Below are 24,225 nucleotides of genomic sequence, written 5' to 3'. Positions count from 1 at the left end.
CATTCGCCAAGCCTTGCTGAATCCCTTTCAGAAAGGCCCCACCTGCTCCCCGGGCAATAGGGACCCCACTATAGCAACCAGGGGAGATAAAATCCAGAACAGCTTTTGTTTACTGTAAGCAGAACTCAGAGTAATTACCACACTCGCGCCTTGGCAGGGGCTGCTCCAACACTATTTTATCTTGGATCATCCCCACAGGCAAAACCTTTTCATTACTCACAGAGAAACTCCCAATAACAGCTTTAACGGGCAGAGGGAAGGGGGGGGGAGGGCTCCTGCCCATTGTGTTGCTTCACTAGAATGCCAGCGCGTTGACTGAATTAGAGAGCAATCTATTAATGGAACCATTGTGTGCACGCTCGGAGTTTTCTCTCCTTCGCTCCCCGTCTCCATCTCTGAGCCCTTCAGGCCTTCCCGGCAGTGCCGCCATGTTGGCCCCAAATCCAAGATGGCAGCAAAGGGACAAATTCCAGTCACTTGACACTGGTGTCACCTGGGGATGCTGGTGCTTTGACTCGCACTCTGTCACGTGACTAGAGCTATGTATACACCTCTCGGACAACCAAGAGGGCCCCTGGTCTGGATATCCCCTGAGAGGAGGATCACTGAGGGGAGCAAGCAGCACTGGAAAGGCAGCATGGTACAATGGATAGGACACTGGACTAGGACTGAGACGACCTGGGTCTAATCCCAGTTCTGCCATTTCCCTGCTGTGTAAGTTCAGGCATGTTGCTTCACCTCTCCTTCCCCATCTACTTTTCGCCTGTCCTGTCCCTTCAGAGCATAAAATGTTTGGGGCAGGGACGCTCGGCCCCGTGTGTTTATTGAGCTCCTGGCGCAGTGGGGCCCTGATCTCAACTGGGGATGTTACTGTCATAATCAATAAAAAAAAAAAAAAGTTCCACCTCCTCCAAAACCCCAAAAAGAGAATGAAGCCAAAAAGCTTATAATATCCTGGGTTTCCAATCTCCAAACGCCACCCTCATTCACACGGCTCCTTTCCCTTGTGAGTATAAAGCCCAAAGGATGAGCACATGATTTTTGTCCAATTTTGCTAGGGTCAATGACAGAGCTCCACTCAATTTCTCACCCAGCACAGCACTCTGCAACCAGGGCTACAAACTGCAACCACTAAACGACACCCTAGTGACACGTTTCTGTATCTCAAGGACCATGGACTTCCTGTGAAATTCACAGGTTCAAAGCCCGAGTCGAGCTGCGCAGTGCTAGGAATTGGACCCCACCCCTCCAATGGGGTGCATCTGCCACACAACCAATTGACTCAAAAGAGGAGTGGTGGATAATTAGAGGCAACCGCGGCAACCGCTTGTGCAGCAGGTGGCCAGTGCTTTCAGGAAAGAGCAAAGGGATTGGAATTCCCCTCCAAATCACCTCCCCCGACTCTCCTAGCTGACAAGACCGCCCACAGCCTACTGCCTTCCTGGCACCCCTCCTCCCCAGCAAGCTCAGAGAGGCATCAACTGTCTCAACCCCCCTCTGATGCTCTTAACTGGAGCTCTGAGGAGAAAAACCACAAGACCCAGACCCCGATTTAGGAAAATCACTGAGGTTTCTTCACAGCCGTGTTATTAGGAAAACGGGGGGGGGGGGGGGAGATAATGACACTTAATTACCATAAACTCTATCCGATCAGCCCCAGAGCAGATTTCAGGTGCAAGGTGGGAGGGCGGGGAGGGAGAAAAGCTGGATTTCCACACTTATAGTTGGAGATTTCACATGACTCAGCCAGTGATAATTCCAGCTTCGCGGCAGCTTTGCTGTCTGCTTTTGTCATTACCAGGGGGTAATGCGGGAGACTGATCTTGTCAAATCTCCTCCAGCCGCCAGGTGTGAAAAGGACTCCAGTGTCGAGGCTCAGAAGCAAGGGCCTAGACAAGACATCTGCTTGTCTCTCCGCTGCTCTCCTGGCCGGCCCCCCTAACCAGGGTGTGCGCACGTGAGTGCGGCTCTCTCCCCATCACTCTGTCAACACAACGACAGTGTCACAACCTTTTGTGCCCTCCAGAAAGTCAGCTACAAGGGAACCAGACCTTCAGAGCGGGCAGGCTCGCCGCAGTTCTGTGACGCAGACTACGATGCCACTGCCCCTCACTGCTGACGGCCTCCCCGCAATGGTGACACACTGGGGCTTCACATCTCAAGGTGGGAAAACGGAACCCTTTGCTTGAGACTCGTCCCCTGAGCAAGGCATCGCATAATTCCCCTCCAATAGGGCTTACCGCAGATAGACCCTCTCCTTTAACACCCACTAGCTAAGAGGCAGCTGGGAACAGCTACCAGCCCCCACGAAGCCGGGCTCCCTTCCTGGTTCCTCTAATCAGACAGAGAGGGCAGCATGCAGCATTGTCCTTTGCCCTGTGACCTCAGCTATGGCCAAAGACTCAAAGCCAGAGCTGAGTGTTAGGATCGTGGCCACCTGGGTTTTCTTGTCCCAGCCAACAGACCGCCTGCTCCTGTGTCCATCGCAGCCCAGCAGGGAGGTTTGCTACAAACTTCAGTGGGAGCAGGAGCAGGGCCAGACTATTGTTCTTCAATAGCTTCTTAAGTGGAGAGAGGTCTGGACCAAACACATGGATCTGGAGACCCCCACATTTTGGGAGAGTCTCGATCTGAACTGTCCAGCTCTGGCCCACGGCCAGGGCCAGGTCTGTTTTTGTATAAACTGAAGATCCAAAGTAGTGCTGTTGGTTTGTAGGGTTGTTGGGTTTTAAGTGATTCACAGAAGGCAAGAAGAGAATGGCGGCGCCACGAGGTCATCCAGCCCAGGCAAGGTCGCCTCCTACCGTGTATTTTCCAGCAGTGAGTCCAGCCTCCTTTTAAATCTCCCCAACTGAGGAGGCTTCTAACAGATTTATTTTTCAGCAGCTCAAATAGAGAAAAAAAAAAAAAAAAAACCCTTTCTCCCTGATTTTTCTTCTCTCGCTCTCTTTGCAATAACACAGTTTTATTCTCGGTCTCCAGGGATCAGAGGAGCACATCTCCAGACCACGCTGTTGCTGCGGGAGTGAACATTTTACTGAGGAATTGTCTCCCAGGGAGAAAGCTTCCTCCATGACCTGCCAGCGCAGCCCTTGCTCTGAGCCTCTGATACGCTCACATTTCCATATTAGACACGAGAACGTTCTGCTCTGTTTGACAGCAATGCTGGCATGGCCCCGTTTCCACCGAGATAGGGCTCTCTTTTGATCTCTGGTGTGTGCATCGGGGAGGGGGAAGGGAAGGTTACCACTTCGGTCCTGGAAGGGCTTCCAGCCCTACAGGTGTTTTTTCACTCAGTCAGAGGAAAGGAGTGATTTCCTCGGCTGCCTCTGTTCTCCTTGCTTTGTGAGATGCAGCCATGGTGTCTCAAGATGTGCTGCAGGAACAGAGTCACTTTTCCCGGTCAAAAGGCCGTTTTGGAGACAATGCTGCCGTGCCCGGAGTGACAGCTGCATCTAGGGCCGGCATGTGATATATGGGATAGGCCCTTCCCATGGGGTTGTAGACAGGGCCGAGGCAGAGTACACAAAGCAGGGGAGCAGCCGCCAAAGGCCACTTTACCTGAGCAAAAGACCCCGGAAGATTAGCTGAACCACCGGAAGGTATAGATCTCCTCTAGCTCACCTGGCTCCTAAGGCAGCCGTGCCTGGGGCAGGTGGAAGCACTGCAAGGTGCCACGCTGCGAGGGGATTAGGGGAGGGACAGGGAAATTCAGGCCAGCGTTTTGCCTCCCTCACTGGTGCCACTGCCCACAACTGTGAACTGGCAGACCCGACTCCTGTCTAGTTTTGTTGCTGAAAGCAGCAAGCGTCCCACCCACTGTTGGAAAGGGAGATTGGGGCAGTCCAGGAGCTGCCGACTCTGCTCAGGGTGTGCCCTTGCATTGCTCTTGCACAAGCCCTGCCTGGGTACCTTTCCAGCACTACTTTAGCTAATTAAGGGATGGGTGGGCTCTTTCCACTCATCTCCCACCTGCACATGCATGTACGAGTCCCAGCCGCACAAACTCCCTCTCCTACCAAACACCCTAAGACAGGTTCTAGGTCACCATGTCTCAATAACCCAACACAGGTAGGTGCCCACTTTCTAATACTCCTGGAAAGTCACATGTTTGCCAGGGTTGCTTAGCAGCTTGTCAGCCACCCTGGGGGGAGCCAATCCCATCTGATGGGGGAAGCGCAGGGGAATCCTGCAACAAGGAGGTATGGATGTGGCTGTTCTGACACAGTTAAAGGGTGGTTCCCTTCTGCAGCACAGACAGCACCCTCGGCGTGTTTTAATCCCACCGTCAAATTACAGTAAAGTCTTGGTTACGGCTGAATTTGCAATGCAGGCAGGCAGAGCTAAAATGTTGAGCCAGTGTTTCAATATCTATCTTAGGCACTTATCTGGCCTCCATCAGAATAGTATCTGAGTACCTGGATTGGAGCAGGGATTCGAACCCAGGTCTCCCAAGTCCTATGGTAGTGCCTTAACCACTGGGCAATGGTTCCTCTCACTCTTTCCTGTACACACGTGGAAGATGTGCTTCCCTACAAGGCCAGGGATTCGAACCCAGGTCTCCCAAGTCCTATGGTAGTGCCTTAACCACTGGGCAATGGTTCCTCTCACTCTTTCCTGTACACACGTGGAAGATGTGCTTCCCTACAAGGCCCCCATCCACACTGAGAAACTCGTTGAACACTTCCCGCAAGTTGCCTTTCCATATAAAGAACTGCTGGTGCTACCTTAGGAACGTTATATGACCGTGAACGCGACAGGAAGCGTCCACAAGAAAATGTCCCAATTAACAAGAGGCCCACATTATTCAAAAGAAGCATGAGAATGTCTTCTCTAGCCTCTCCAAGCAACTCACTGCCACAAGATAGTGTTCCGTGTCTGTACAGCAACGAGCACAATGGGGTTCTGGTCCATGACGAGGGCTCCTAGGCGGCACCACAATACAAATACATTATAAATAAATAACAATATCCTTGAGGTCAGAGCTCAGCAGGATTCAAAGAATGAGTCTTTGCAGAGATAATGAGAACATTCACCGTTGCAGTAGATAGGTTAAGTTCTAAAAGGACATAAACTGGTATGCCCCAAAGCATAAGCCACAAACATTGAAATTAAACACCCCTGGCTGGCCCAGGTCAGCAGACGGGCTCATGGAGCTTGACCTGCGTAATTGTTGGGTAGGCGTTCTGGCTTGGGCTGGGACCCCACAAAGGGGGAGGTCCCAGAGCTCAGGCCCCAACCCAAGCCCAAACGTCTACAAAGCAATTTTTAACCCAAAACCTGAACCCCGTACGGCCGAGTTAGCTGACCTGGGACAGCTGCAGCTGTGCTGTGGGTCTTTCATTCCAGTGTAAACATACCCTAAGTGACAGAGATTGGGAAGAACCATTCCCTGTGGGTAGGACAGTCCATGCCTGGTGTTTATGAGGATTATAAACCTTTCTGTGAAACAGCTGGTACTAGTCATTGGTGAACACAAAATACCAGACTAGATGGACCACTGGCCTGATCCATTCTGGTAACTTGCATGTTCCAGGTTCCCCTAGTCTATAGTTCCTCTAATCTACACACAACAAAAACAACACCATTGACACTGATCAGGGGAACCTAACTATTTAGTGAAAGCTAGTGCAGAGCTGATCCCCGTGTGTCAAAGGCCTCGTACAGTACCTGGGGGATAAGAGCTGCCACTAAACAATCTCAAGATGTGTGTATCAGAAGAGGGAGAACTTCGGAGGTTTAAAAGAGATCCATATAGTTTAGAAGGTCTGTGTCAGTCTCAGGTTAGCCTAGCTTAAAAGTCAGGGAAGGCTTTCAGGGAAAGGAAAGAGTGGGGGGCAGAAAATGAAAGTGGAGTGGAGCTGTCACCCTTTAGGACTTCTGGGGAAACCCTGACTGAATGAGTCAGAGGGAAACCCCGATTAAATGATTCTGGTTGAGAAAGCAGGATTTAGAAAGAAGCAAAGGTGGGTAAGTGGACCAGGGGGTGGATATGCAAAAATAAGGGTTGGCTCTGATCTGGCTCTCATTTCACTCAAACCTCCGAAGTGGGGGGGGAAGAGACGGCTTTGGCCCATCTCTGCTAGGACTGGATTGTTTATGGCTTGATACTGCAACCAACGAAGTCAAGTAGTGCTGACAATGACTCTCATTTGTGTAGAATGGGACCCTTTTGGGGGGGTAGGGATAAGAGTCATAGATCCAGAAACTATAGTCTGGTCTTGAACAGCCTGATTAAAGCTTAGGTGCTTCTCCGCAAGAGAGATTAAATTGCTACCACCTTGATCCATTTTCAGAGCATGCAATGGATAAGAAAGGGTAGAGGAGAGAGAGTCAGCAGAAGCCTGAAGGTGGGCAGAGTGTGCTAACTCCTTTAAGGAAGCTGTGGCAAACTGTGGCGTGGTATTGCATAGCCTGATACTGGAAATCGAAAGCTCCGGTGTAATAAATGCATTTCAGCACTCACAAAGGATTCCTCCTGGAATATAGAGGAACTTCTGATGGTAATTCGGGGAGGGGAGGGCAAGAGGAGGACAGGAAGTGGGCAGGTGAACAAATGAAAGGAAATAATTTAGGCCTAGTGGATGGTACTGGCTGGGGTACCCATTACAGCAGGTATTGTTAGCACCTGACAGGAATTCCTGCTCGACCATTCATGCATTCCTAACTGGAACAATTTGGAGATAAGAGGCAGGAAGGGGGTACATAAAAGAAAATGATTAAGAATGAGTGTATGTTACTAGGTAATGTTAGCAGCTACTGTACCAGGCACTATTCGCACCAATTAGCAGCCAACAAGGATCACTTTTGGAATACTAATGCCCTTCTAATCATAATTTTGGGATAGGAGGCAGGGAGGGGATGACATAAAAGAATATTACTTAGAATTCGAGTGTCATCCTAGGTGCTGTACCAGGCACTGCTAGAAGGCGCAATACGAGGTATTATTTTAGGAAGCCGTGAACGTTCCACAGTAAAACGTTGCATGCTGAAGTCCCCTTGGAGACCATCTGGTCTGGTTAACATGGGGGTGTATTCAGTCCCCCTCACTCCTTTTTAAGAAGCTCAGCTGCTGGACTCCAACCCCATGAAACAAGACCTGGCTTGCAGGCAGCCAGCCTGACGGGGTTTTTTGGAAATGGCTAGAAGCGCGCAGGTTAAGCAATAACGATTGAGGTGGGCATCACTGACAGCTAATTAGTCTGACCTTAACAACAAAGCCTCTAAGTGAACAGCCTGCAAACTCTCATTTACGCAACCCCAAGACGAACTCATTAACTGCAGGCTCCATTACCCATTCCACATTGCCGGTCGTAAAACAAAGTTTTAAAATCATGTTTATGGCAGGGAGGCATAAAAACAAATCAGGAGATTTAAATAAAAACCCTAAAATTAAAAACAAAACATTCCTCCCCCCCCCTCAACTCTACAGATTCCATCTATAGAGGAATAACTTCATCAACGCAGAAGGACTATCTAGCTGGACTTTTACTATACTCATAATTAGATACACACAAAAAAGCAGATGCCAACATGATAACGCAGTGCGTGTCCTGTAGTAAATATCCAAACCAAGGCACTCTGCTGAAAAAGACACCCCTCCCCCCCGCCCCGAACCTAACCCACCTCAGGAGCTCCTGCCTTGGTTTTTAAACCGTAAAATAATCAGTCTAATTAAGGGAGATAATTACACACACACACACTGATCTTCCCTCCATTTAGCTGAAGAGAACACTGTGCATTGGTAGCCTTCCTCGCACATCCTCAGCACTGATACTGAAAGCTCCTACTCAGCATCTCGCATCCCTCCCTCATTAATTTCAATTAAGTTAGGTTCTTAAGAAAAGAAAATGGGGCGGGGAGAGGGGAGAGAGAAGCAGCACTTACCCTTTGGGGACTCGCTTCGGGTTTTCTTGCTTTCTAAAGGACACTCACTGCTGCTGTTGGGAGAACATACTCTTCTCCTGCCTAAAATTTCATCTAGAAGAGGGAGAGAGAGACACACACACAGAAATGAGAGACCTGAGTATCAGATAACGCTCCACTTCTTTCCCTTTCACAGAATCAACCAGAGACTTATTTCGCATTTTGCAGCCCAAACATAGAGTCAGGCTATGGGTGAGGGTAGGGGAGGGGGGGGGGAAGAAAGAAAGAAAAAAAAATCATCATCTTGAAAGCCCATATCTGCTTTCCTAATCATGCAGTCCAAAGGGATGTAATGACTGTTCAAACAGTGATCAATGCAACGATTTTAAGCCGTAAATTCTGAATCTAGTTTATTTCCTTACTGAGTTTCATCATTTGTTCGGCTGCCTTTTGTCCCTCTTGTGTTTCCACTCCTTTCATGCCCTGATGCAAAGCAACTGGGGGGAGGAAAAAGGGGGTGGGAGAAGAAGAAAAACAATTCCCTCTGAATCTTCCTACCACAGTATCTCTCTCTCTCTCTCTCTCTCCTCCTAAAAACCTCAAGGTCCTTAGCAATCTTCTCCCTCTAGACTGTACGGAAACGCTCGAGCCTTTTGCATTAGTGCAGCCCTGCGAGCCAACGCAAAATATCTAATATACAATTACAGCGTCCCCTGAACAGATTTAAAATCAATATCCTCCCATAATAATGCTGGGGAAACTGAAAGCATGAAGTTGCATATGGGCAGGAAGGAAGAGACAGTTTGTCACCGTGAGCATCAAATTCTCATTTATCAAGGGCTTGTTAAAGATGCAGCATCTCAAAAAACCTTGAAAACAAGTACCATATTTGAGAGCATATATGTTGTGCCTGTCTACAAGTCAACACGAGCAAAGCACAGACGCTTTGCATGCAACCTTTCTTATGGTTAAAAAATGTTACAGTTCAAATCACCACTGTTTAACACAACAAAACATTATTTCCATTCCACATGGCATCTCGATCCAAACCAGGGTCCTTAGCGCTAAGTCACCCCGCATTAATTTAAGTTCAGCTAGCTAAATCTAGTTGACTGAGCTGGCATTCTGTTTATCGGGAGACACAGTGGAAGGAGTTGTAGCTGACAAGAGTCCAAGTGCTGCAGAGAACAGACAGTTAACATGTGGGGGGCAGAACCTGCTAGGAAATGCCTTTATCCAATGAGTGATGTTAGAACTCTGCAAAGTTACAAGTGGCATTTCAAGGTTTTAAAGAGCATGAGCTGCCTCTGATCTTATCTCACTGTGACCCTGTCACCCAGGCTGTTAACACAACCAGTGCTTGGAAGCATTGCAAAGATCTGCAGCCATCCATAACCGAAAAACAAAGTAAATACAATGAAATGGTGGCAATCTGAAGAAAGGATGGACTCAAAGAGAGTGACAGACCTTAAATCTTCAAGGCACTCCAAATTCAAGCCTTAACTCAGCCTTCAGTGGGGGATTGTCATGTGCATTTTGCAAAAGGGAAACAAAGGCCTGCCACATACAGTGTCAAGGAGCAGAGCCAACTCGGAAGGAACTAAGGAGTACCTGGCCCGGTCACAAGACAGTGCCTCTCTCTCCTTCCCATTCCCCAACTATCTGGAACTCCTCATTCTGAGTATTAATTTTCCTGGTCATTATACTCTTGTGCATGCTGCAAACCCTTGGAGCTGGAGGCCAAGAACCTCTAACCGTCTCTCATCCAGCATTTGCAGTTTCAAAACAACAAAATCCCAATACTCAGCTCACCACTCCCAGGAGGGCAGAATCACATTACGGCCTGATTTCATGCATTTGGGGAAGAGATGGTGCTTATGATTCAAATGAGGAATCAGCGACACGCTTACAGGTACTGGTGGGTTAGGGCAGTGGCTCTATGCAGCACTAGTAAGCATCCATGACTTCGCAGCTCTGCCAAAGCACCTCAGTCATGATCTCGAGTCCCTCCTCTGCCCTGCTACTTGAACCACACAAACATACGCACAGCTCTGTCAACACGCGTTCATTCTGACCTGCCTCACGTCACTCCTGACTGGCAGCGCCCCCGGTACCTGCTGTCCAAACATCAACGAGTGACTGGCTCTTTGACCTGCTCTCAGAGGGTGCTCCACCACCTAATCTCCTAAGCACCATGTGCACAAATGCAGTGGCGGGTCAAACACACTCATGTGATTAGGGTCATGCTCTAGGTAGAGCTCACTATTTTCCATCTGTGACCAAATCAGGATTTGAACCCAGCTCTCCAGACATGCTATGTTAGCATATTAACGCCAGTGAGACCTGCAGCCCCTGTCCCAGTATCTCACATCCACGCACAGTCCTGAGGCTCCAAAAACCTCTAAATAATGTTATTTTGTTGTCAAATCAGCATGTTCCATTTTGAAACCTAAAGGATGGAAAAAAGCTAGGGGGGAAAGAAGATGACAAGACTCTTGCTACACTTTCAGCGTGGGAGTTCTTTCCATTATATTAAATCTCTTCTCTGCTAAACGATGAGCCAACTTTGCATTTAGTATTTTGGGTTTTTTTTTTTTTTTTTTTCATTTAAAACATGTTTTACTGCATCACATTAGACAATGAGAATGAAAGATGGAATTGTGGTTAAGGCACGTGCCTGGGTGTACATACAGTGAGAGTCCCCTGGGTTCTATTCCCAACTCTGCCACAGACTATTTGACCATGAGCAAGTCACTTGACCTCTCTGGGTCTCCTTATTACTTCTGTATTTGCATTACAGCAATGCCTAGAAGCCTCAGCGGACATCAGGATCTCACTGTGCTAAGCCTTGTACATGTACATAATGAAAGATAGTCCCTGCCCCAAAGACCTTGCAGTCTAAGCTCTCACAATGGGGATGAGAAAGGAATTATTATTGCCAGAGAACAGAGATGTACAGAGCCACAGAGCGATGTGCCCACAATTACACGGGGAGTCTGCAGCAGAGCTAGAAATTTAACGCAGGTCTCCGAAATCCCAGGCCACTGGCAGTACCTTTACCACAAGACCATCCTTGCTCTTAGCTTCCTTATCTGTAAAATGGGGTACAAACCCACCTCACAGAGGGAGCTGAACGGTTTCATTCATTACTATTGTCAAGCCCATTGAGACCCTTGGGTAGAAGGTGCTATGTAATGCAAAGTTTCATATTATAGCACAGGAGAATTGGTCCTCTCCTCTCTATATCTAATCTGTGCACATAGCCTGGACACACCAGTCCCATCTGGGGAATATGTGCCCGGTTCCAGCACCTGCCGCCCATCCATCCACTCCAATACACCATTCCACACCAGGGGTGGCCTATCGAAATCCGCTTTTTGGATGCATACTTGAGGGAAGGAGAAAAAAAAACAGATCCTGAATTGCAACTTTGAACAAGTTTCCCCCTGGCTTGGTGGCAACGGCAGCAGAATGAGAACAGAGCCCAGGTGTCTTGGCACACTGGGGGTCTCAGTGAGAGGGGAGACACAACCAAGTGTCCGGGAGTTACAAACATCTTGTCCTTCCCATGTTGCTGAATGAGGGGGGTCCTGGGTGGGTCCCAGTATGGAAAAGACTGAGGACCACATAACAGTGGAGCTGTATCCTTTCCTGTTAAAGGTGCCCACTTGCTTCAAATGGCAGGCATAGGATGGGTCTATGCATCCCATCAATCGCACCTGCACAGCTCGGGAACCCCAGCCATTCAAACCCCGCAATTATTTCAGGGATATTTCCAATTTTTCCAACCCAGAGGGCGAGCACTACCTGCACCACTTCCCTTGCAAACCTCCATGACCACTGCACCCATCATGGATTTGCCTACCCTGAACTGATTGTCAACAGATCTGTAACAATCCAAGCTTGCCAGCTTCTGCAGAGTGATAGCAACACACGTCTGGGCTGTCATGGCCTCTTCTCTCGGCGTGGTCTGTGTCACAACCAGGATCAGCCGGGCCTAGCAGCTGGAGCAGGAGTCAGGAACCAGGAGTCAAGCTCAGGGGCAGGGCACAAGCAGGGCTGGAGCGGAGCAGGAGCAAGGCTCGGAGCAAGGCTGGCACAGGCGTGATCGCAGCTGTAGGCGTAAGGGTTGAGCCGCCAGCAACCTGCTGCTGAGCTTAAAAGCCGGCCCGCTGGCTGCCTTGTGCCCAGCAGATCCCTGCTGCAATCCAGCTGAGCTCACTAATCTGCCTGCAGGCTGGGCTGGCCAGCCCTCGGGCTCAGCTGCAGGAGCTCTCTCCTGCCAACCTGGCCACTCAGGGGCCCTGGCGAGCTCAAATGCCATGGCAGTTTTCCTCCTGAGAAAGTTCTGGGCTCACGGTTGGCCCTCCTGTGTTCCCATCACCATGTAGTTCCACCACTTGGGGCTTGTGGTCCTGGGCCGGAGGCAGTGGTCCGCATGGGGGCGGGGGGGCCGGACGAAAAACAGTATCAGCTCCATCCACGCCTCCATCTCCACATGGTCCCATTCTGATGTTGTAGGGCTTCTGCTTGTAACTGCAAGCCGCCGCCTTCGTCTTCTCCAGGCCAAAAGCCGCCTCTGAAACACCTGGCACGGTCTCTTGGCAGCAGCTTTTGCAGGGGCACGCCAAAGAAACACTGACTCCACAGAAAGCAGCCACTGCCAGCCCTGGTTGTTCGGCTGAGCAGGATCTATGTAAGAGCCCACCCCCACACCGCCTTGGGGCCTGCCAGGAAACAAATTTCCCAGGCCTAGACCACTTCCTCCCACCATGGGCAGAAAAGTTGCCCCCCAGCACCCTGTGCACGTGAGCCCAGAGCAGTGCAGCGGGCTGTGGCGCTATGGATCACAGGATACCGGTCCCAATAGCTGTTCCTGCTTCTCATGGCCAGACACAATGCCAGTGCAGACGCGGGACAGCCGCATGCTGATATCGACAAGGGGGCCGCGCTGGAGCAGGTTAGGCGCTCATGCACTGGCTCACCCAGGATGGCTGAACCCATGGCAAGCCCACAAGGCCAGTCTGAGATGCATTGCCCCCAGATAAAGTGAGGGAACTGGGGCTGCTCTGGGGAGCAGGGAATACCTCCAACAGCCTTTTAACAGCAAGAGCTATGAAGAGGGATCTCTGAGCTAACATCGCGGTTAAGCCGGGGAAGTCCATGCCAGTCAGTGCCACCATCTCCTGCAGCTCTCTGCTGTGATTTTCCAAGGGGAGCCACCTCACCCCCACAGTACAGGGCAGAAGGGCTGGGCTCGTGCTCAGGGGAAGGAGGCGGATAATCACTGTGACAAGTCACTCAGCAGGTTCACACATCGGGTGTCTCTCCCGCGGGCGCAAGCTTTCCCCACGCACAGACGGAAGGGAGGCCCGGGGGCCACGTTTGGTTCTTCTGCAGTGCAGAGTGTGACCACGAACGGGGCAGGGTTAGAGAGCCGCTCCGACATTCCTAGCCAGGGCACTGCTTGTGCTGCAGAAACCCGTGATGCAGCGAAGTGGGACCGAGCCAGGTTAGACGGGGGCAACCAAGGCTCAGCTGGTGAACATGTAACAAGTCAAACCGGCTGTTCCTCTCTCGGTATTATTCTAACAAGGGCAAACGTCTTTCCAGGCCCCTGACTCCCCACCCTTCCAATTCAAGTCCTCGGTATAACAAACAGCTCCCACTAACCAGCCTGAAAGGTCTCAGAGGCTTCTCAGTACTTTCTTTTTTCCTCCTCCGGTGCATGCAGCCTGCGGAAATACCCTCACTCCAGCCCAGCTGCTCAGTTTGTCCCTGCGCAGCGGGTGACAGCTTTGTGGGGATCCCGGAGGCTGCCGCCCTGGCGACAGGCTTCTTGGTCTGCCCTGAAACCGAGACGCAACACCAGCTTTTTGAGTCCCAGCGGGCCGTGAACTGCTAACAACAAAGGCAGACGAGCGAGGGGCCGCACAGGGTGGGCTCAGCACAGCAGTGTGGAATCCTGCGGCCGATCAGCTCTGCCCCTCACCAGCAGGAATCAATGGAACAAAGGGAGAGTGAAGCACAAGGTCATGGGAATTATGGGCCATAATTTAACTGAGGGCAATGGGTGTGGAAAAAAATTATTCAGGGAAGGTGGGGGCAGAGGGGGAAGGAAGGCAGTAGGGTCTCTGGAAGGCAGGATCCCGATGCTGGGGAGTATAATGAGCAGACGTTGCCACAGGTTTACTTCTTGCAGAGAGGAGGGGAAAACCCTGTAGTTCAACCCCAAACAGCAGCAGTGCAATTGTGCGGCGTTGGGCTGATCTGGAAACAATTTCTTTGCACCCTTCCAGAGGTGGAAGGTTTCATCCCTCCAACAGGCAGCTCATTGGTTGAGAGGACTTTGCTAGGTAAGGCAGCTGGCGTGGTGAGAACACTGCCTATCGTTGCTTTTTTGGGTTTCCGTCTCCCTGTCTCCGCCTGTTGTTTTTTGTCGTATCGCTGGACTGCAAGCTCTTTGGGGCAGGGACTGTCTTTTGGTTCTGTGTTTGAACAGTGTCTAGCACAAAGGGGGCCTGGGCGCTGGCTAGGGCTCCTAGCCATGACCGCAATATAAATGATAAAAATTTGCTAACGTCGTCACAAGTTTCTAGCTAGAGATGAGAGCACAGCAAGTCTCACAGATCTGGGCCTGGATCCAAAAGCTCTCTGGCTCAGGACCGTTCTTAGCACACACCAGGGGTTCTGCAAATGTTGGAGCCAGGAATCCTCTCCCCAAACCTTCGGGTCCCCTGTAACAAACTACTTTTAAAATGGTGATAGGGGACAGGCACAAAGGAAACTCCCCTGGGAGGCACTGCACTGGGATGGAGTATTTGAGGAGATGGGGTTTCTCTTTCCCACTGGCTCAGTTCCATTATGAGGTGCTGAACATGCAGTACTGTACTAAATAGGCCAGATTACGGTCTGGCATTACAAAATCTCAGGGTGCATCTGCACTGCCATCAGAGGTCTGACTGCAACACAGGTAGGCAAACCCGAGCTAGCTTTAACCTAGCCAGCGCAGCTAAAAACAGAAGTGAAGGTGTGGTGGCACGGACCCTGCGTGGGCTGTACAAGCCCATCTGGTATCCTGGCTATGTACTTTGCATTGCTAGCCTGCACCGGGGTCAGTGCTCCTGCACATAGGCGTTGACTACATGGGTGTTCCGGGGCTGGAGCGGCCATGGGAAAAAAATAGTGGGTGATCAGCACCCACCAGCCACCCACCGATCAGCTGTTCGGTGGTGGGCGGGAGGCAGCGGAGTGGAGGCGGAGCGAGGGTGGGGCCTTGGAGGAAGGGGCGGAGCCTCAGGGTGAAGCACCCACCGGAAAAGAAGAAAGTTGGCACCTGGTCTACTGCATCTTCATCGCTAGCGAGATCAAAGCTAGCACGGCTCTGCCTACCCGAACTGCAATCACATCTTCGACTGCAATGTAGACATACTCTTAATTTATTTATTTTCTTAAAATCCTTTCCCCTTCTCTCGCCATTTGGACAGGCTTTTCCTGACTCTCCCTTGGAAGAGACGGGAGCTCCTGCAGGGAGATCAGCCTCAGAGTCGGGAAGAGAACTGGAATAGCTCGGGGCGCAGATCCGTTCTTGCATCTCGCGAGGCATTTCACCCAGGGACTCCTGACCCAAGTCCCATGCTATAACCCAGGGGTAGGCAACCTATGGCACGTGTGCTGAAGGCAGCACACGAGCTGAGTTTCAGTGGCACTCACACTGCCCGGGTCCTGGCCACCGGTCTGCGGGGCTCTGCATTTTAATTTAATTTTAAATGAAGTTTCTTAAACATTTAAAAAGCCTTATTTACTTTACATACAACAATAGGTTAGTTCTATATTATAGACTTATAGAAAGAGACCTTCTAAAAACGTTAAAAGGTATGACTGGCACACGAAACCTTAACATGGAGTGAATAAATGAAGACTCAGCACACCACTTCTGAAAGGCTGCCGACCCCTGCTCTAACCCATCAACGCTCCCTCCCCAAGTTTGGGAAAGAACCCAGGTCTCTCCCGAATCCCAGCTCTCTGCTGTACCCAGCAGGCACTCTGCCTCTTGCACAGCATGTCAGCACTGGCCTGTCAGTCACCAGCTGTCTGTGTCCATTTGCTTTGCATGAGCAGCAGCAAAGTGCCTCAAAGCCCAGCCCAAATACTAAGATTCCCAAGGAATGTGGCAGAGGGAGGTGCAGGTCACCCTGGAGCCAGCCTCCAATCTGCCTGTAACAGGGCTGCTTATGAGCCAACGTGCACAAACGCCCCCTTGTCTCCCACCTCCCTTTGCAATTCATTTCTACAGAGCACACCGAGCCATAAAAAGGTGGTAAATATTCATAGTATAAAAACCACTCACAGAGAGGATACGCTGAGCTTGAGAGAGACAACCGAACTCGTTTGATACGCTACCCAGAGAGTCTTGGTTAGCAATTGTGAGCTCCACCCCCTCTCAGGGAAGATATGAGGAGGACATGCTGGGAGGTCTAGTGGTTAGGGCAGGGGGACTGGGAGGCTGGAGTCCAGGCTTCTATCCCCAGCTCGGGGAAGGAGTGTATTATTTCTGAGTCATTACAAATCAGGATCCTTGGGTTCTATCCCCAGCTCTGGAAAGGAGCGTGGTCTAGTGGTCAGGGCAGTCAGCTTGAGAGTTAGGACTCTTGGGTTCAATTCCCATCTCTGATAGTGACCCACTGTCTCTCTGTGCTGCTCTGAAGAAGCCCTCTGTACCTCAGCTTACCTGTCTGTGAAATGGGTATTCTGACCCTGTACCTGCCTCACAAAGACAGTTTGAGCTATAATCAGTGCCAGCAGAGGGCTCCAAGGTCATGGCGTGAAAGATGCTCTGGCAGCGAAGCACTATCCCACAGAGTGCCATGATCCCAGAGACCTCAATCCTGCCTCCCCCTCCTTAGGCTGAGCGCGCTCACTGCAAGCTCGCCCACATGTCTGCAACTATCCTTCAGAGAGCTGCTCCCCTTCTGATTTCTCGGACCCATCCCACCCTGTGATAAAAACCTGCCACAATTACTCCCTTGCCCCAAGACGCACCCCCAAAGCTTCCCCTTCTCTGACATCGGGGCGAGCTCACCATGGCATTGGAGTGTTCGCTCGTGCTGGCCGGCAGCATCACAAGCGTGGCTGGAAGCCAGGCCCTCCTAGAGCAAGCGAGCGCGAGGGGAGCACAGCGCAGCCTTGGCTCGTGGCCTCTCTTGACAGAGACGAAGCGTCTCGTGTGTGTGGCCCATGCCAGCGAGCTGCTATTCCCTTAAACGCCCTGCACAGCTGCTGCGCCTGTGCACACACCTCGCTGCGCTGCTCTCAAAGGTGAATGCTAAAGACAGTGATTCCAGACAGAGCTGCTGGTGGTGCTGTACCCTTAGCACCGTTTAAACGTCCGATTGCACTCATTCAGCCCCTGAAAAAAACAGCGCTCTTCCAGCCCGTGACAGCTTTGACAGCCAGACTCCTTAATTCCTTTTTCTTATTCCCTTAATCTGTCATCTTTATCAGGCTGGGGAAGTGCCAGGCAGCATGCAAGAGACCCGGCCCCGATCAATCTCCACATTACAGCTGACAGAATGGTGCTAATAACTTATTGATCTCATGTTTGCCAAGCCCCACTGGGGCTGAAAGGCTGCCATTGATTGGCTTGAGAGAAAGAGCCCCTCAGCTGAGGGCAGAGCGGAAAGCCTTCAAATTGTCTTCTTCCCGAGGCGCTCACTGGGAGACAGAGGGAGGGCAGAGAGAGGAATAAAGAAGGGGAGAAAGGAGGATAGAAAAGGAGAAAAGTGTATGTGCGAGGAAGAAAGAAAGGACAAGATGAATAAGGGAAGAGAGGAAGGAAAGTGTGTTTAGGAAAGAGGAATAAAGAAAGGCAAGGGAGAGCAAGGGGGAACGGAAGGATAGAGGAGGAAAGAGAGAACGGTAGAGGAAAAGAGACACGTAAATGGAGGGAAATGAAATGAGGAACAAAGGACACTCTGGAGCTGAAAACTTTTAACAGACAGATAGATTTAGGGTGACCAGATAGCAAATGTGAAAAATCGGGACGGGGGCAGTAATAGGCGCCTATATAACACAAAGCCCCAAATATCGGGACTGTCCCTATAAAATCAGGACATCTGGTCACCCTAGACAGACTCCCCTCTTTTTACTGACAGCAAAGGGTTAACTTAAAGCTCTCTCCCCTCCACAATCCCCCCACTCCCAATGCCGCGGCTCCGGAGTGCAAAAGAGCGCAGCAGCGACAAGTTCCCCTGGCAGCGTTCAATACCACGCTCCGGTGTTTGGGGAGAGGGCGTGGGGGGGAGGAGAATTCACTGATGAGCCAGCTCCCCACAGCCACACGCTCACAGCTGACGCCTCCCCGCTGGTTCGATCGGTACCGCAGGCTAGAAGTTTGCTTCTGCCACAGAATGTTATTGATGACCCGAGTAATCACTGAAAGGCGTTGGACCCTTCGGGGTGGAGGGGTGTCTTTGCTCTGTTCCACTGGGAATGGGGGGGTGGGGATCTCACCTGTGAACTAGGGAGCTCTTGCAGCCTGGGTCTACCTGTACAGGCAAAGACACCTGGAAAACGTGCACAGCCCACAATAACGGCGACAACGAAAGCTCCTCTGAAACCACCACACATCGCTTCCCGCTGACTCCAGATGGCGGGGCTGAGTGCTGATGCACGAACTGACCTGAAGAGGGCATCAGTGAGAGGACCCTCTAGTTCCTGGAAAGGCAGCTAGTTCTAAGCATTGCCTGGAATGGTTTTTGCCAGTTTGAGGGATCTCACAACTGTTGTTAAGTTCACGCCCCAGCAGGGCTTCTTCAGCCAAGTTGATCTGAATGGCAGGGGCAGTTTTTTAAAAAACTCTTTCTTGGCCTCCCCAGGGTCACTCCTCTCAAAAAACAAACAAACAAACCACCCCCAAGCCAGGCCTGTCTCCAGAAAGGAGGACTTCCCCTCCTTTCCACAAGCTGCTGAACCATACCATGACTGCATGAAAGAAAGCAAGGATCAGACAGGTAGCCCAACGCCTTCTGCAAGGGCAGCTAATCACAATGTAAGCTCGTCATTGACATACTGTGAAAAAAATAATAATTAAAGAGCTCCAAGCCAACCTACACACTAGTGCAAGAGGTACCGTTATTTCCAGGCATGGTGTGATTGACTTCACAGCAGCCACTTCTGATAACATACGTATATAAATGTGCATGCCTAGGCATATGTATGTAGTTACACACAAACAGACACGTACTATATATGCACACACACACACGTGCACTTATTCGCACGCCTACACACAAATATACATATGACACGAGCACACACTTTGGGGAGGATAAAATCTCGGTGCTGAAATCTATCGACTCATGGTGAGGCTGGGAGAAGCAATTCATTTCCCGCTCCCCGGCAGCAAGCGAGAGTGGACAAGTCAGGTGCCACATTACACTCCATATTGGATTTCTATATATAACATCAGTGAGATGTCACAGCTCCAATGATTTATTTTCGTCTCTTTACTAGCTGCCTGTAAAACACCTGGGGAAAGAATTTTGTTTTGGTATTTTTGGGGGAGATGGGAGGGTTAGTTTTGGAAGCGGGATAATCTCGCTCTTTCTGGATCTTTAAGGAGAGGATGAGAGTCTGTGTTGTTTATTTCAACCTTTCCAGATTACGGTACCCCTTTCAGGAGTCTGATTGGTCTTGCGTACCCCCAAGTTTCTCCTCACTTAAAAACTACTTGCTTACAAAATCAGACATAAAAATACAAAAGCGTCACAGCCACACTGTTACCAAAAAATTGTTTACTTTCTCATTTTTACCATATCATTATAAAATAAATCAATTGGAATAGAAGCATTATGCTTACATCTCCGTGTACAGTATAGATAGCAGTATAAACAAGTCATTGTCTGTATGAAATTGTAGTTTGTACTGACTTTGCTAGTGCTTTTTATGTAGCCTGTTGTAAAACTAGGCTAATATCTAGATGAGCTGATGTATCCCCTGGAAGACCTCTGCGTAGCCCCAGGGGTACACGTACCCCCATGGTTGAGAACCACTGGTTTATTTCACTTCCCAAAATACAAGTCATGTTGGGAGTGAATTGGGTGGATTTCTTCCCCGTAGGGCTGCCTCCTCCCACAAAAGTAAGATTCATTGCCCCAGCTACAGCCACTCCATCCTGCTAGATCCAGGCGTGAGCCTTCCTGGCTCTCCTCACTCAGATGTTGCTAGAGAGCACTGCTTCTCCACCTATTTACCATTGTGGACCGCATAGGCTGCTCTCTGTGCGTTGTGTGTGCCACATCCACACAATATATATACTACCTATATGGCCCTGAGGATGTCACATGGGCTGCAGCTGTGTGCTGATTGGTCTGCCAGCGTCCTCTGGAGCCTGTTCTGTGCAGCTCCCCATGCTAAGAGCAAGGCGGGTTTATCATGAAAACATTACTCATGTCCACCAGGGACTCAGCAGAGCAACCTCCCTAAACTCATTTTGCTTATGCGTTAATCAGGCCCTGACCTCTGCTCTCTGCAGGGATCCACTGACCACCTGGAAAGGAGCACTGAGCTCGCTGGGAACCCGCAGGTAGCCACAGAAAACTGAACAAACCCCTTTGTGTCGGCATACAAGGGACGTGGGCCTGATCTTAGGCCTGCTAAAGTCAACAGGAAGACACCCCCCTATTTTTTTTTAACAGATGAAGATAATGAGATAGAAAAAGGGTAAGTGACTTGCCCAAGGCCACATAGCAAATGAGTGGCAGAACCAGGTTTAAAGCCCAAGTTTCCTGACTGCCAATCCCATGCCCTGTGCCCTGGCCCATGCTGCCATGAGTTCCATGCTGCAGTGCAGGGAAGCAAACTGCACTTCCACCACATGCTTGCATGTTGCTCCGTCACCTCCCAAGACCTCGGTTCAAATGCAAAGCAGGACGCAACCACCAGCAGACGCCGGTCATCTCCAGCTCCCAACAGGCTTCAGCAGAAATAGAACATGAGAGGAGCACAAAGAGAGGAGGAATCTGCAATTCCAGCCCCGGATCAAAAGCTGAAGTCTGAGGTGGTGACTGAGGTCTGTCCCCAATGCGGCCTAGGTAAACAGCTGTCCTTCATGATAACATGTGTACACAAAGGTGGCTGGGCTTCCCACCCTCCTCTGCCCATTTGGAGCTGATTTTCTGCTCAATTTAAGGCAGCAATTCAATAAAGCCTTTTTTTTCCCTTTCTTTTCTTTTCTTTCTTTTTTTTTTTTTTTTTTTTGGAAAGTGAAAACATGCCTGTGTCCTGGCTCGTTATCCCAGGCTCAGAAAACAGCCCATTCATTGCAGATCTGTCTCTAATCATTAGCTACAACATCCTTGGCCCGAGTTAACTCTTGCCTGGCTAGATGCACAGCCCACTGAAGTCAATGGGGATCATGCCACTGAGAGTTCACTGAGTTGTGGATCAGGCCCGTGGAGAGCAATATAAGGGATCTAACTACTCTCCCACACACATTCTTGGATGAAAATCAATATGAGGGATCTAACACACACATATACACCCCTTCCTGAAAAACGCCAACAATTTTTAACACATGTCTATTCAATGTTCACTTCTGATTACGCTATATTTCATAGCATAGCCCAGAGCACCAGACTTGGAGAACTGTTTCCTGGTTTTGCAACCCAACCCCTGTCTGACCTTGAATAAGACACTTCCCCTCTCTGTGCCCCAGGTTTCCCATCAGTAAAATGGGTAATAACAATATCCCCCTTCCTAAAGTGCTATCTAAGAGCTAGGTATTGTCATCATCATCTATGGATGAACGGTACCTCATACGTGCTAAGTATTTTTCTTCTGTGAAATCTTTCAAGGAGAACTCGCCACAGAAAATAAAAGAAAACTTTAATTGCGCAAAGGTTATCAAATGTAACTTATAAACTGGGCGAAAAACAACATTCACAGTCTGTGGCCAGAGACCAAGAGAGAATAAGCCCTACAGAAATTTGGGAGACTGCCTTTGCCCCACTTGTCTAGACATTCTGCATCTGGTTTAAACAGAGTTATACAGGATTCACGGTGCGGGTAAATGGCAGCTGCATCTGGTTCTATAGCCTGGGACACTGGGATGAGGATACTGTTCCTGATAGGCCAGGACCTCCAATGTGAGTCTCTGCCCATGCAGACCAGCCATCTCCAAAGACAGCCGGCGCTCTCTGTGGGCACTCCTGGTAGGGAGACAGCTGGCTTTCAAGACCCTCAAAATCTGCAACCCAGAAGGGCCCTGGAATCATTGGGAAGAGGGGCCTCCAATCCATGGGACTATGTGGGGCTCCTGCTGCCTGGATATCAAGGGGCTGTCGGGGAAGAGGAGAGATTGCAAGGTTGGAGATGGCACCTTTCGCTCCCCAAGAGGACGGGTGCCCCCTCCCCCCCCCCCCCCCCCCCAAAAATCCTGAAGCCAGCCTGGAAGGGAGAAGCTCCACCACCTGTCTGTCAGCCACTGGATCTGCAAAGCTGTCACCCCCGCCCCGCCTCCCGCATGCCCTAGCAGGCTGCATGAGCCAAACTGGATAGAGGGGATTGGACTTGTTTACAGACACACAGCGAGCTGCTTAAAGGGGCTCTAAGTCTGTGTTTGATGTGCAAACCGTCAGCTTTGCTGCGGTGCCTTTGTCAGGCTCTGCTCATCCTTCTGCGTCTCTCTCTCTCTCTCTCTCAATTAAGATTAAAAGTGCTTTGCGCCATCATCCTCTCTCATGGCAAAGCCCTCTCTCGTGCCACCGCAGCACCTTGCCTGCTGCCTCATCTTTATCTGATCCAGTTGGAAACTACTTTTATATTCTCATTAGGCTCATTGGCTGCCCTCCGCCCCCCTCCCTTCTCGCTCTACCTTTTCATATGTTGCTAAGCCTCTTACCGAATCTCCCCAGCACAGGCGGCCTCCGCGCATTTCCAAGGCGGACAAGTCCCAATATTTTTCCATTTGCCATGTTACATCGCGGCTGCGACCCCGCTGCGTTAAACACTGCTGAATGTCATCGTGGGGAGGGAACAGGACGTTTTGCAGGGAACACAGCAGAATTCAAGGTCGGGAGGCAGTGGGCTTTGGAAAGAGGGAAATTGTGGGGGAGGAAGGAATACACTGACCCCTGCTATGTACACGGGACTAGTACAGCCGGGCATCAACTGTGGACACTTTCCCAATAGCACTATACCTTCACTGTACAGTTAACCCAGGTGACTGGCACCCGGGTTAGCCGGGCCTGGGTGTGAGCATCCCCAATACAAAGCCTTATCATAGAATATCAGGGTTGGAAGGGACCTCAAGAGGTCATCTACTCCAACCCCCTGCTCAAAGCAGGACCAATCCCCAATTTTTGCCCTGATCCCTAAATGGCCCCTTCAAGGATTGAACTCACAACCCTGGGTTTAGCAGGCCAATGCTCAAACCACTGAGCTATCCCTCCCTACATCACTGTGTCCTTACTGTTCCTGCACTTGCTTGTGTGTGTCTGGGGAGATAACCCATGGTTCTTTGTGCTGAGATGCTCTAGGATTCTTTCCCAGTCAACTGCGGGAAAACTTATCTGTCCCTTGTGGGGGGGAAGGGGGCTTGTGGGAAGGCATTGGAGGACTCTGAGCAGTCCAGTACTTTAGCCTTGAGTCCTCACTGCAAAGTGGGCGGGTTCCAACCCAAACGAAAGTGGAGCTTGGTTCTAACCTACCCTGCCCGCCAGGTAACCTAAGCCAGGCTGAAAGCATTGGGCCAGAGGTTTTTCTGTATAGATGGCAGGGAGGGCTAAGGCTAAAACCTGGATAAGAGCTACGGCTAACTCTGCCAGTGTAGACATACTCTCGATTTCACACGGCATCTGAACATCATTTTGATCGGTGAAGAGCAGCACAACCAGCGGAGATTTAAATGCCCCTGTCTATGCCGCGTTCGCTGCTGCCAGAATCAACGATTCTTGTGTTCAATTTCGGAAATCACCAATATTAGTGCTGAGCAGGGGTGCCTGTGTGCCAAGCCATCAACCAACCCGATGAACTGGGGTGCTGTGCGGGGGGGCAGAGACCAGAGCTCTTCCCCTTCGAGAGCCTATTTCAAAGTCAAACTCCTTTAGGGCCTGATTCTGCCAGCCTCACGCTGCCCAGCAGACTATTCCAAGGGGACTGCTCACTGAGGGAGGGGCTGAGCAATGCAGAGGAGAGTGAGGGGATCTGGCCCTGGATTATTATTTAGTATTTCGCTTAAATAAAAGTCCCCGGGCCATGAGCGCTCTCTACCCCACTGTAAATCCAGAGTGACTCCCCTGAGCTCAGGAAAGCTGCTCCATCTACACAACAGTTACCAAGAGCGGAACTGAGGCCACT

The 24,225-nt window shown here is 50.4% G+C and overlaps 1 protein-coding gene across 8 annotated transcripts in view; it reads right to left on the bottom strand.

Annotated features, from left to right (window-relative positions):
• Positions 1-24,225, bottom strand: part of SAMD11 (sterile alpha motif domain containing 11) — a 179,538-nt gene that overhangs the window by 43,620 nt on the left and 111,693 nt on the right. For all 8 annotated transcript variants that reach the window (XM_054009060.1, XM_054009052.1, XM_054009054.1 and 5 more), the window contains one exon: positions 7,888-7,980. In XM_054009060.1, the coding sequence (XP_053865035.1) occupies positions 7,888-7,980 (93 nt within the window). The remainder of the gene's footprint in view (positions 1-7,887; positions 7,981-24,225) is intronic.

The sequence above is a fragment of the Malaclemys terrapin genome, chromosome 19 (assembly GCF_027887155.1).
Source record: "Malaclemys terrapin pileata isolate rMalTer1 chromosome 19, rMalTer1.hap1, whole genome shotgun sequence".
Classification (NCBI taxonomy): Eukaryota; Metazoa; Chordata; order Testudines; family Emydidae; genus Malaclemys; species Malaclemys terrapin.
This window is presented reverse-complemented; position numbering and strand designations above follow the sequence as displayed.